This window comes from Aegilops tauschii, chromosome 1, assembly GCF_002575655.3.
Source record: "Aegilops tauschii subsp. strangulata cultivar AL8/78 chromosome 1, Aet v6.0, whole genome shotgun sequence".
In the NCBI taxonomy this organism is placed as follows: domain Eukaryota; kingdom Viridiplantae; phylum Streptophyta; class Magnoliopsida; order Poales; family Poaceae; genus Aegilops; species Aegilops tauschii.
The window spans coordinates 459,999,548-460,012,721 of record NC_053035.3 but is presented as its reverse complement, the minus strand read 5'-3'; the positions used below and the strand labels follow the sequence as shown (position 1 = coordinate 460,012,721).

Sequence of the window (13,174 nt, the reverse complement as noted above, 5' to 3'; positions counted from 1 at the left end):
GAAGATGCAAGATAAGGTGAGAGGACCACATAGATGAGGACATATATGGAACCGATTGCAAGATAAGAATCCCCTTATTGAAAAGAAAAAGAAACATACATCAAGATAAGAATACAAATCTACTTACACATTATCACCTCAATATAGTATAATGATTCTTATTTTTTTGCGAATATATAGTATAGTGATAATCAGGTAAAATGTAGAGCGCTGTCAAAGAAGCAAGCAAGTTTGCGGTAAGATGACACGCATGTTTATTTTGGCGGGTTAACGATAAAGAACAGAACAGTGCTGCTGTACTGTCAGTGGGGTTTGGATCTTACAGAACAGTGCTGCTATACTGTCAGTGGGGCTTGGATCTCAAAGAACAGCGCTGCCATACCAGCAGTACGGTTCGGATCTTGTCTCCTCAAGAGCCCCCATGTTTGCAAGCATCCAGCGGTGGGGCATCAGGCCATTGATTCCCACAGCTCAATTTGAAACAAGATTTCAATCTTGCCATGAATCTGATGCATGATCTGAAACCTCTGTAGCACGATGATATCATAGGTGCTACTGTCTTTTTTCTTTTTTGCGGGCAATAGGTGCTACTAGTTGCAAGGACGCTAAAACATATGGCACCTATATAAGGCTGATAATGAAAATTCAGTTTTTAGTAAAACTGGGCCATATTCATTCATCGAATAAAAAATCTGCAAGGATTTCGTCGGATATAAATTTGAATGCGGTTTGGTGAGATCCACACGTTCTAAACATGGCCCAAAACTGAAGTGAAGACAGAATATTAGTTAGTTAGTTTGTCTCGTTGTGTAAAATATGCTGCACCATATGTTCGGCGCGCGTCTTCAGACTCTCTCGTGTATCACTGTCACATGTACTGAATGTATGTACATATATAGATCGCTAACAGGTACAGCCTATCACTTTCAGTTTGCCTAATACAAGCCCTGAAAGTCTCATTATTCGCAGAGAAAAGTCTTGAAGCCTCTCATGTCTCTTATCCTTTGTTGTTTCTGACGGCAAATATTCCGCGAAGTACGCACTGCAGATGCACAGTGATAAAACGTTGGTCCTGCTCGAGTGAAACAGTGCACGGGGTTATCACAACCGCTACTTAACCCAGTCCTTGCGATTGATTGTTCTTGCGATGGCCCATTGAATTAACTCACCGCTCAACCCCGGAGCTAGACATTTGTCGAAAACGAGAGGGAAATTGCATATGTGTGCGCACCACGAGCACACATGCGGTCAGCGTGCTTTTAACCACACGCAGGAATCGACAAACACTGAACCATCGGAGCCGATTGAAAACTAAACAGTTTTTTTGAGTTCGGAAACCACTATATTTCTAGATAGGGATGAATTAAACGGAGCGCTGATGGGAGAAGAATCATATATTTTGTCGGCTTCTTGTTTGTAAATTTTCATTTTTTGTTTCTATATAGCTCACTATGTTTTCGTATTTTTTTCCAAAACGGACTACTAGTTTCCTCTCCATTTTCATCCATATTTTCAGATGTACTATACTTCATCGAATATATTAGTATGTCTCTTTTCGGTCCCATCATATGCCTGAAATCCGAAGTCCATGCATGCATGGGTGTTGAATTGTCAGCTGCTTCTCTCCACTAGGTTGAGCTTTTACATGAACTGTCAATGCAGCTACGCCCGGCTGGAGCGCGCCTCTTCTTGCTCAGCTCCGGCGAGCACCGCCGTCCACGTACGCTCGTCCACGGCATGCTCCACGTAACGGCTCAACGCGCATATCGCCCCGCTGGCCTCCACCTACAGCTTGTTCGCCGAGGGGACCTCGCCGTCGCCGCCATCGATGCTCTACAGTAACCAGACTGCTACGCAGTGTAGTAGACGGCGGCGCCGCCGCGTGTAGTGAGCTGGAGATGCGGGTTGCCGCGCGTATACGTACGTAGCCATTGGGCATTTAAAAGTGGGGCCCCGCGTGTGACGCCCCTCCTCCCCAACCGTCGCGCGGAGGGCCCGGCGAAGGCCGGTACGAGAGCCGCCGCGTTGCTGACTCCAGCGCACCGGAATCCCGACCTGGTCGGGCTCGATCGGCTCGGTCGGTCGTTGGCTACTTCGGATAATGGGCCGCGAGATGGCCGCCTCTTTTTGGTTCACGTTCTCCCTTTGCGGCTAATTCTCCTCTCTCTCTTTTTTCCCCCCGAAAACAAGGAAAATGCCTTTTTTTACTCGAGAGAATAAGGAAAAAGTGCTTTTCATATTTTTGAGCTTTTAATTCACAAAAGTCTATTCATAACGGCATGCGACTGATTCTAGAGAACCCCGCAAAAAAAACTGATTCTAGAAAAAATCTGCGTGCAATTATGAGTATATCATAGTCAATTCCATGAGGTCAGCTAGCTTAAACCAACGATCAACAATAGTCAATTTCATGAAGCTCGAACAAGGTCCGGATTTTCTCCCTCTAATATGTGTAGCCATTCGCTCTACTCTCCGATGCAGTCTCGCCATCGCCCGACCTCATTGACCTCTCAACAGCTAGCATCTCCTCAATCGCTCCTCCTCTAAAAATGTCCAACCCTTGTCATCGTCATCCTCCTCCTCCTCCTCCTCGTATCCAATGCTTGTCACCGCACTAGATGTGTTAATATAAGCACAAGAGAGTCCGGACGTTCACCAGTACTCCTAATAATCAACTTGGCCTCTGGGACAGATGAATCTTCATCGCTCCCTCTCCATCTCCCCTCAAAGTCAGTCTTGGTCTTTTCGTACCAAGGCACAAGAAGCGGTGACGAAGACAACAAGGGGTGACCACATTTCTTCTTCTCAAGTAACCATTAGATAGTGAGTGTCGTAACCTATAAATTTATATGGACCCCCCCCCCCCCCCCCCCCCCCCCCCCCCAAACACACACACACACACGTAGGAAATTCCTGTCTCCGTCTCTCACAAGAAGGGAGGATCAAGTTTAGGTAGCTTCAGTGCTTGTAGCCGTCGCTAAGTGGTCTACATATTTGGATGTAATTTTTATTATTTCTGATGTTTGTTCTATTATCAGGATTGAAGATGAATAGAATGAAAGTTTTTTCCCAAATATGAAGCATTTACCCGGATACTAGGAAATGTGGTTTCAGTTGAGCCGCCCCCATAAGTTGAACTACGAGTGTATAGCTAGGAGGGAGGTGCGGCACGTACGGCAAGCACGTCCTTTTTGCGGGTCCTTGATCTAGCTAGTAGCTTAATTGTCCGGTCCGTTGATAGCACATGCATGTAGAGCAACTTGCAAGCCTCGGGGACACGCACGGAACGGAACGGTGTGCCGCTGCATTCCATCCCATGGATTATATTCCTCCTACGGATCTTGACCTGACACGCCGACAGCCAAGCCAAGTCAAAGCACCTACCATGGCTGGAAGAACTGTACGTGCCGATCCATCGATGGAATAATTTCCAAGAATTTCCTCAAGCTAGCTAGGACCCCGCCCGTACGCTTATTGCAGGGTCTTTTTCTTTCTGCCGTGCAAACTGTTTGCACTAGCAAGCATAGTTAATTAAGGAGTACATACGTGTAGACCGGTCGAGGACCAGGGTATTGAATTCGTGTTTCAGTAAACTCGTTCAATATTCTAAACTGCAGATACCATATTGAATTCATACTTCAGCTAACTCATTCAAAAATCCGAACTGATGAAAAGAGGCGGACAATATACTTCAACACGGTCGAGGAGCAGGGCAAGCAAGTAGCTATATAGATATAGATAGGAGTATTGATTACTCTTAATTGTACTGTGGAGGACTTGACAGTTGAAGGTTAGTGCACATGCACTACGTCGCGCGGGCGGCTGTGCTTTGCCATTTCACGCGCGACACGTACGTAGCTTTCTTCTTCTTCCAACTATAAGCCGGTCTCACTATTTGCGGAATTGATTATGGCAGGACAAACTTTAGCTAGCCGACTGCCGGCCGGAGAGATAAGCACGTACCGACGTACTACGCGTGTGCAGCAGGAATAACATGCATGGATGCAAACGGAGATTAAGTAAGATCCTAGTTAATCGACCAGGCTACTTGCTGTACAAATGTCTCTGGGTCTCTAGCTGAGCTGCGTACTGTTAATTTGGACTTTGGACGTACGTCTCGATCGGCACAGTCTGGTTTCCGGTCACACGCTAGCTAGCTCAGGGGCGGTGCCAGAAATCTGATCATGTGCGGTCAACTAAGCGTTGTGTAGTCAGATTGATGCATTTATAAGGTTTTTTTTGGGCACAATTTCTGCTTGTTGTATGTTGTTTTTGCAAAAAACTATGTAGTCAATTGACTACCCAGCTCAAGTGTGGCTTTGCCACAGAGCTAGCTTGAATGGGAATCCAAGAATAGGAAGAAGTTGAGTCGATCGATCGAAAACGAAAGGAACGCCGACCTTAACAACAGATGGCCGAGCATATCTTGCGGTGCAATGTATCCATTTTTTCTTCTTCTTTTTTGCTGTCTTTGGATAGGAAATGAAGGAGCGATGGACGCATGCGCACGTCCGTAGCCCGGCCGCGTGCACAACGTGGCGTTACTGTTCGCCGGCGTGTGTACAAGGCGGCATATGGGCGTAGCCAGCCGTATAGACACGATCGCGATCGAGATGGTAGATCGACGGAAAGACCATGGAACAGTAGTGTTCATAAACGTAGCGACCACCGCGCGCGCCTGCACATGCCGATCAGCCGCCACGACGACGATCGGCGACGATATGCATGCATGGATGGATGCGTTTCGGGCAGGAAGGACAGGGAAGGAAGACGGCGCGGGCGGCCGGCGGCTGGGGTACTGTGCCTGTTGCGGCTACCTACGTGGGCCGTAGCACCACCTTCCGCTACCGCCGACGCACAGCTAGCTCATCACAAGTTCGATCGTCTTGGGATAATCCTGGATCCCAAGATCTCGTGTCAGAAACTTCTGTGATGTGGTATAAATAAACAAGTGCGTGTGCAATACAAGTTACAGCTTGCACGGTGTGCAAAGCACATGATGTAGTACTACAGTATCTATCGATCTAGTCTGGTTAATTTTTCCTTTTCAGAAAATAACACAGTAGAAAGCATGAGCTTATAAACGCGCAAGCAAAAGACTAAACCCACACATCCTGAGATTGAGCTCTTACGTTGGGACACATTTGCAAACCTCGTGAGCGCAGTTATGATGCGGACACGGACCCGTAATTCGGTTTCTTTCAGTCTGAGTGCAGTTTGTAAACAGTTTGCTCAAAACTTGTCAACGAAGAACCGGATTCTGTTTGAACCTGCCTGAAAACCATGTGTCACACTGAAATTACTGAAGAACCCCCAACTCTTAAGGCATTATTAAAGGACGACCCTGCTTCAAATACGTCCAATCCCTCCAAAACAAGGCCCGATACCTTTTCACTTTCATTTCTTTTCCTCTTTGTTTGGCAGAAACAACCACGAAAACTCAGTCATTTTCTACTGGGTAAATACATTATCTGCTCAACGCTAGGACCCAATGGATGGGAACTCCCACAGCATCGTCAAGATCCTCGTCGCATCGCCGCTCTATTCCCCTACCAGTCAAACAGTATGTACAAAAATTGCTCACGCTTTATAGACCACAAAGGGTTTCTCTTCTGTTGCCCCAACGAATTCGTGCTTCGGTGCGTGCTCCGATCGTGTAGCCGATGTCAAACGCCATATCTGACAGTGCATAACAAATGATTGATTATATCAAGTTTCAGAAACAGACTTCAGAAAGCAGTGCAAGTGCTGACAGGAAAAGTTACCTCTATATTAACGGGAAGAAGATGTATTCGGCATAGAAGAGGTTCCAGATGAACCGGTAGTACTGTGAAATAGCATCCTGCAACAGAAACAAACAGCTAAAACTAATGCACTTGGAACGCACAATAGTTATCAGCTTTCCTATCCTTATAAAAAAGTACATTCTTCACAACAACTTTTTATATAAAAAAATACATGCACAATTCATAAAGAGAGTACAACCAGCAATAGAAAAATCAATTGTGCAATGACGCTCAGTCACAAGAATGGAACTAATTTGCATATGCTACATTGCAACTTCAGAGCACTTTACTTTCGTTGGTTTTTAACATTCCATGCCCAGGACACTGCAATGTCATGTTTCCTCTCAAGAACAGAGAGATTACATGTATGATACTGCATAATAATAATAATAATAATAATAATAATAATAATAATAATAATAAGAAGAAGAAGAAGAAGAAGAAGAAGAATAGCATGGGGGCTACTTATTCTAACAAAATAACCAAAACATATGCAAGCTCACAAACAACGCTTCTCCTGGCAATTTCAATCATATTTCAAAAGTTGTATGAGGAACAAGAGCTGTGAAGAGCGTAAGTTAAAAGCCTCACCTTACTGTACTTTGCTTGCTCCAGAACCCATGTCTGAAATCATTCAACATAACAAGACAGTTAGGAAAATAAATGCATTTCCTCCAGAACCAAAGGAATTAGATTCGAATGAGTTAAATGCTGCATTTTCCATTGAGGTTTGGGTTCCTAAGCTGGAGTCCCCAGTAATCAAATTATATTTTGTTTGTCTAGCCTTTAATAAAGTTGGACCATTTAATTTTGGGTCCAAGAACAGTCAGTCATAAGTTAATTGTAAGCCAGTTACGCAGGATTGAACTGTAAAGGTAGAGATCTTAGAAACTCCAGGACTGATCATCTACAAGGGTCTACATCTTTACCTGAAAAATTAAAGCAACTGCAAGAGCAGCATGAAAAGGCACCATTACAAAGCTCCTGAAAGCCTGCCATTTTTAAAAACACCATCAGTGAAACTGCATAAGGTAACACTACTTAGTACAGAGTTATGCGTCGAAGTACTGGCATTTTTTTCAAAAATATCCACTGATCAGAAAGGGATCCTTGGGATAAATAAATAATCATAGTAAACAATGCTGTAAACTTTTGCTGGTCTAACTGACCATAGATACATGTTTCCGTCAACTGAAACATTGCTGCAGTTTGAAATTTCACTAATTCAACTGGAAGGAGGGAAATAATATCAAAGGACGGTCAAAAGCAGTAGAAATCCAACCTGAGGAATAAGAAAAGGTACTACAATAGCAACAACATAATTTGCCAACAATAAACCAGAGCCAAGGAAGGCAATATTTCTGACACCAAGCTTTGTCGCCAAAGTTGATATTTGGAATCTACAGGGGAAAACATTGTAAGTACAAGATCAGTAATTCAATTAATGATGTACCTTAGACAAATAAATAGTTCAATAGAACTAGCTAAGGATGCTGACTGCTAATATTCAGTCTCAAATGAACAAAGTAGAGAACTGTCTACATTTGAAACAGAGGGTTCACTCAGTATGCAAAACCTACAAATTTCGTCCCTTTCTTTTGTGTTTGGAGATCCTTCAAACTGACTATGCTTTAGACAAGTTTTCCAAATATGGGCTGAAATCCCTCAATCCAGCTCTAGATTGTTTTGGCTCAGGCCACTTGTCAAGGCTTAGGGAAATAAGAAATAAACATTGGAGACCAAAGCTCACAATCTTAATTTGTATTGTTCTACTTTTTCTGATCAGTAGTTTGTTCGACCAATTGCTGACATTTTTTGGGCCTACAGTCGATAACTTTTTCTAGCGACTAAGAATAGTGACACAAAAATATGGACGTGCACCATAAAAACACAAAGATAACTAGACGGCGGTCTACACAGAGGTAACCATTAGTTATTCATTTAAAACTGACATGCAGTGATTGCTACAAAACCTAGAAACTCACTTGCGGTCCCCTTCAACATCCGGAAGATCTTTGGTTATAGCAATGACCAGAGCAAATACTGTCACAAAGCATGTAATAAAAGCAACGGGCGAGCTGCAGATAGAAAGGTATCACATAGCATTAGACATCACAAATATCTCTGAATATCTGCAATGAGAGGCAACATACCACTTTCTAGATAGGTGTATATTGACTGTAGAAAAATACAATGTAATTTAACAGAGATTGCATAAACTTGCAGCAACTATTTACCTCCATTGGAATGTAAGACCTAATGCAGCTCTAGTAGCATAGTACACCCCAAAGTTGAGAAGGAATCCACGAACCTGTAAAAAATCAAAGATAGGTTTGTCAAAAAGAAAGAAAATGTTCCAGATAGTATTGTCCTAAAGTAAAATAGAAACATGATAACATGGACTTGAAATAAAACAAGAAACATGATAGCACATCATTACTCAGAGAAATTAGATCTTCTAACATTATATAGAGGATCATTTGCAAGTTACGAGGAAACTAAGGACCTAACTTGATAAGTGAAATGCATTTTTGAGCAAATAAACTGTTCTAAGCACGCCTAAATATTTAAATTGTTCTCCAAAAGGTTTCACAAGCCAATTTCTGTAAACTGGTATAGCTAGAGTTAAGGTGGAGGTGATTCAGTCGTACTCTCATTTCTCCGAAGAAATATATTTTTAGAAAGTTCAATTACACACTGATCATGTTCTGAGCTGCATAAGGAACACCATGTGCATGGGAATAAAAAGCAGGGACGACCACTAAGCATAGGGAAACCAGTGTGATCTTAACACTGTTTAATTTTCGCTCATGCTAAACTACAAAATAGGTTTGTGCTCATATTAGCCAATAAAATTTCCTTTTGTGGCTACAGCCTATCTTGTCTATTATAAATGCTAGTATGCTACATAGAAACTGTCAGATCTTTATAAAAAAGAGTGTCAGATACAAGTTAAATGAGTATAAAAATACTTACGAATGTATCTGTCATGTGGAGCCCATTATGAGCCCATGGGAATGACGCACAAGAGGGTTGCACACTTACAGTTATGGATTGGCCAGCAACCACATCCAAGGCTTGCCTCATTATCATATGTTTAGTTATTATATATTTGGTTTAGAGGCTTATCTTTAGTTATTTGTCTAGTCAAGTTGTTAGATCAGCCCTATGTAAGACATGCAGTAGATCGAGTGCAAGTAAGCAGAGATAAAGTAAGCAAAATTTCCAGTTCATAATTGGACTATCATTCTAAAGTATAAGAGCTCCTCCCTCTGTCCCACAATGTAAGACGTTTTTGCAAGCTTGTTTAGCTTGCAAAAACGTCTTAAATTGTGGGACGGAGGGAGTAAAAAAATGGTGCTGTTACTGTAGTAATGAACAAGGGAGGAGCAATGTACCGTCGCAATGATAAGAAAAGCAGCAACTGGATATCTCTTCAGTCTGAATGGAGGAACAGAATATATAGTGCCAAGAAATAGACCAAGGCAGTAAAGAGAGGTGATGAAAGGTCCAAAGTTTGAAACGACTATTGAGAAGCCCACCACTGCGAATGCTACGACCAGTAACCATGCTGACTGAACTGAGAGATCACCGGCAGCAATAGGTAAATATGGTTTGTTTACCCTGTTCAGTGGCATAAACTTAGAAATGACAAGTATAGCAGAAACATTGGCTGGGCTTTGGTGATATGTTACTTTAAATGGTAATACTTTGTAGCGGCACCTTTATGAATGAAGGTAGTAAGTGTAAGTCAAGACAAAATTCAAGGGAGGCAATATACATACTTGTCAATTCCAATGTCATAGATCTGATTAATCCCAACAATGTAACCGTTGCCGCAGATCAAAGCTACAAGGCCATATAATGCTTTGAATACCAAGCGCCAATCGATCAATTGGGGATTCTCTAATAATGCTCTAGCAACCAAGGCTCTGCATCCACACAACAGTTTCAGTACTAGAAAACTAAATCTTTGGTTCAGCCATTATAAATCTAAAGCTCAATGCTCACGTGGATCCCAAAGCAGTTCCACGAATTGTGTGTGGCCTTAAAAATCTCCAGCAGGAATCCTTTAGGTCTGATAATGTCTTTGACAGTGGAGCTGGCCCAGCTGCACCAGCTTGAGAGCATGCCTGTACCAGCACCAGGTCAAATAAGTGTGAGCATGATATGCGAAAAGACGCACAGTCACATAGTTACTTAAGTAAATGTGCTGGATGGTGAATATTGGAAAATAGTGAGTTCAATCATTACAAGTTCACATGAAAAATGTCTGTAAGAAAGGAAAGACAGGTAATCACATTCATCATGCTTTGTGAATTGCGATAACCCCCGATCTCTAATTTTCCCAACTGGCCAGCACTCAATGCCTATTTGGATTACAGTGCGCTCAAAGTTTGGACGAGACTACTACTGCATGATCACGGAAGCATGTGGGTTGATCAGGACATTCCGCATTGCATCCTATCCTCCAATCCCAAATGCAGTAAAATTAACTTCTGAAACTATAGATAGCTCTCAGCAATGGTTCACCTCTAGTAACAAACACTGTAGCTTCTAAGTTGTAGCCTGTTATGGAACATCGGGCTGCACATGGATGTGAAGGTTACTGGAGCATCTAGACCATGGCCAAGCACATCACTGTGATGGTGTTATTCCTGATGCCTCTAAATCCTAGCATGCCTTAGTTTCCTTGCATTGCATATGAACATGGACAAGGGAAACAACAAAATAGTGTCGGTAAAAATAACTGTGAGCCCTCTCATATAGCGGGTACAACATGCGATCCTCTTCGGTTGGCTTATATCACCGTCTCTTGTAAGAGTTAGGTGTGACACTAATTTGCCACCCACCTTTTGAGTCCATGCATTTGTTGGTGTACTATGTACCACTTGAATTGTGTTAATACTTTACATTTCACTATGTTCATGACTTCTGTGACCACTTATGGCATTATTTGCCCTAGGTAAGTTGCACGAGAATAAACTCTAATCTTCTTAAATTTATGAATTGACATAAAAAGTGATATTTGTAGGAACACCAGTGCAACTAACAGATGCATTTGAACTCCATATTAGCCAGTAAGCATGTATTAAAGTGGGAAACTCTTCCAACCGGTAGTCCGGCAAAAAGCTTAACTCAGACTTCTTTGTAGTCGTTCTTACTGCCAAATCACGGCCACGATCAGAACACATGACAACTTGACAAGACGCATAGTCACATATGTGAAGATGAGCAAACAATCATTCATTCACTACTACAGTTTTCACAAAAGATGTCTGCAAGGAGGTAAAGGCTCCCCAATCTCCAATCTTCCCAAAGGGACAGTACACAATTCCTATTCGGATTACAGTGCAAGAGAAGCACTTCTCCAATTTTCCCAAAGGGACAGCACACAATTCCTATTCGGATCACAGTGCAATCGAAGCATTGCATCAGTACATTCAGAATTGCAGGTTTCAGCATTGCGTACAAGCCTGAATGCAGTAAAATTGCTTGCTTGAATCATAGGCAGCTGCCAACGGTGAATCAGTGCTTGTAACAAACACCGCAACCTCTTCTAAGTGGGCGAAGCAGCGGCTCGATTAGCTTGAGCTAAATTGACAGAAACACACCGCCGACAAGCCTACATCGCACTGAGCTAGAGATGTGAGATCGGGATGCTTACCCGCACGGTGTCGCGCCGGCGCGGTCGGGCGGCGCCGCAGGGGGCGCGCGGGGACTGGGTGAATCGGGTGGAAGCAGAGGAGAAGATAGGTGAAGCGGCCGGCGGCGACGGGCGCCTGCCGCGGCCGGCCGGCGCGGGGAGGAAGCGAGCGGCGGTGGTGGGCGCGTGGGAGGGGACGGGAGGGGAGGCGAGGGAAGCCATGGGTGGGGAGGGGAGTACACTCTCGGGCTTTCCCCCCTGCTCAGCCACCCGTCGCCATTGGGGATTGATGAGGCTGCAGGCAGCGACTGAGAGGAGGTGCCACGGGGGCCGTGCGTGTGCTATCCTATGGCTGTGGTAGGTGTTCATGCTATGGTTGAGCATTTTATTTTAGGAAGACATTTTTTCATCCCCTTTATTTTCCACTCCGGTGGTAATTTAATTTTTCAAAATTACTCTACAAGAACCGAGCGTCAGCCATGAAGACGTGGTATTCGGAAGGGTTGGAGTTCCGAGTTACGGCTAATGAAGATAGGTTGTAGCCACCTTTGAGTGTGGATGTTTCTAGAGCATCTAGAACGCGCAATGGATTGCGCAATGTCTGAAGGTGTCATTCCTCATGCCTGAAAATCCTACTGTATTGATTCTAAAAAAAAATCCTATTGTATCATAGTTCCCTCGATATTAAGATGGACATGAATAACCACAAAATGCTAATGTCGAAAATGATTGTGAATCGTCTCATATAGTGCATATAACATGGTATTGATGCTATTTAGCTCGCTTATATCACCCTCTCTTGGAGAGTGATCGGTTCCACTTTAAATTTTTATCTACCTTTTGATCCAATGCATTTGTTGTTTGTACTATGTACATGTTAGTTGTTGCAATAATTTAGGTTTCATTCATTCATACAAAATTCAGGACTTTGTTGACAATTCATGCCATCACTTGCCTTATGTAAGTTGTATAGGGAACATGTTTAATATTTTCTTTGATTTGTAAAATAATATAAAATACGTTCCATGACCAGATGCATTTGCACATGATAACTATCGGTAAATATAATTAAAACTAGCAAACTCTTCTCCTTGGTAGGCTAGCACAAAGCTTTGATCGGACTCCCTCATAGTTATCTCCTCGGTAAGTTAATTCTTACAATAATTAAGGTTTCACTCATACAAAGTTGAGGAATTTGTAGACGATTGATGTCATTACTCCCCTTGTGTAAGTTGCATAGGAGCATGTTTAATCTTGTCTTTAATTTATAAATGATATAAAAACACTCAACGACCAGATGCATTTGTACATGATAATTGCCGGTAAATGTAATAACTAGCAAACTCTTCTCCTTGGTAGGCTAGCACAAAGCTTTGATCGAACTCCTTCATAGCTGTTTCCTCTGTAAGTTAATTTTTACAATAATTAAGGTTTCACTCATACAAAGTTGAGGACTTTGTTGATGATTGATGCCACTACTTCCCTTGTGTAAGTTGCATGGGAACATGTTTAATCTTGTCTTTATGTTGCATGGGAACATGTTTAATCAGATCTGGAGTCTGTTTCTGGCCTTGTGAGAGAGGGATTCATCGTCGTCGCCATCACCAACCCTTCTCCATCAACAATCTCATGATGCTCACATCTATGTGTGAGTAATTCTTCTGTATACATATGGAGGTAGATGGGACTTGGATGAGATTTCTTATGTAATTGTTGTTAGATTTGTTAGGGCTTGATCCCT

At 42.8% G+C, this 13,174-nt stretch overlaps 1 protein-coding gene across 1 annotated transcript; it reads right to left on the bottom strand.

Moving 5' to 3' along the window:
• Positions 1–5,367: 5,367 nt before the first annotated feature.
• LOC109781870 (probable homogentisate phytyltransferase 2, chloroplastic) lies at positions 5,368–11,786 on the bottom strand. The gene is made up of 11 exons (XM_020340467.4): positions 11,455–11,786; positions 9,798–9,919; positions 9,572–9,718; positions 9,185–9,410; positions 8,024–8,097; positions 7,772–7,864; positions 7,069–7,186; positions 6,716–6,778; positions 6,378–6,410; positions 5,766–5,842; positions 5,368–5,679 (listed from the first exon to the last, which is right to left on the bottom strand). Exons 1-10 carry the CDS (start codon positions 11,653–11,655, stop codon positions 5,768–5,770), a joined length of 1,152 nt encoding a protein of 383 aa, XP_020196056.1. The 5' UTR covers positions 11,656–11,786; the 3' UTR covers positions 5,368–5,679; positions 5,766–5,767.
• Positions 11,787–13,174: the final 1,388 nt, after the last annotated feature.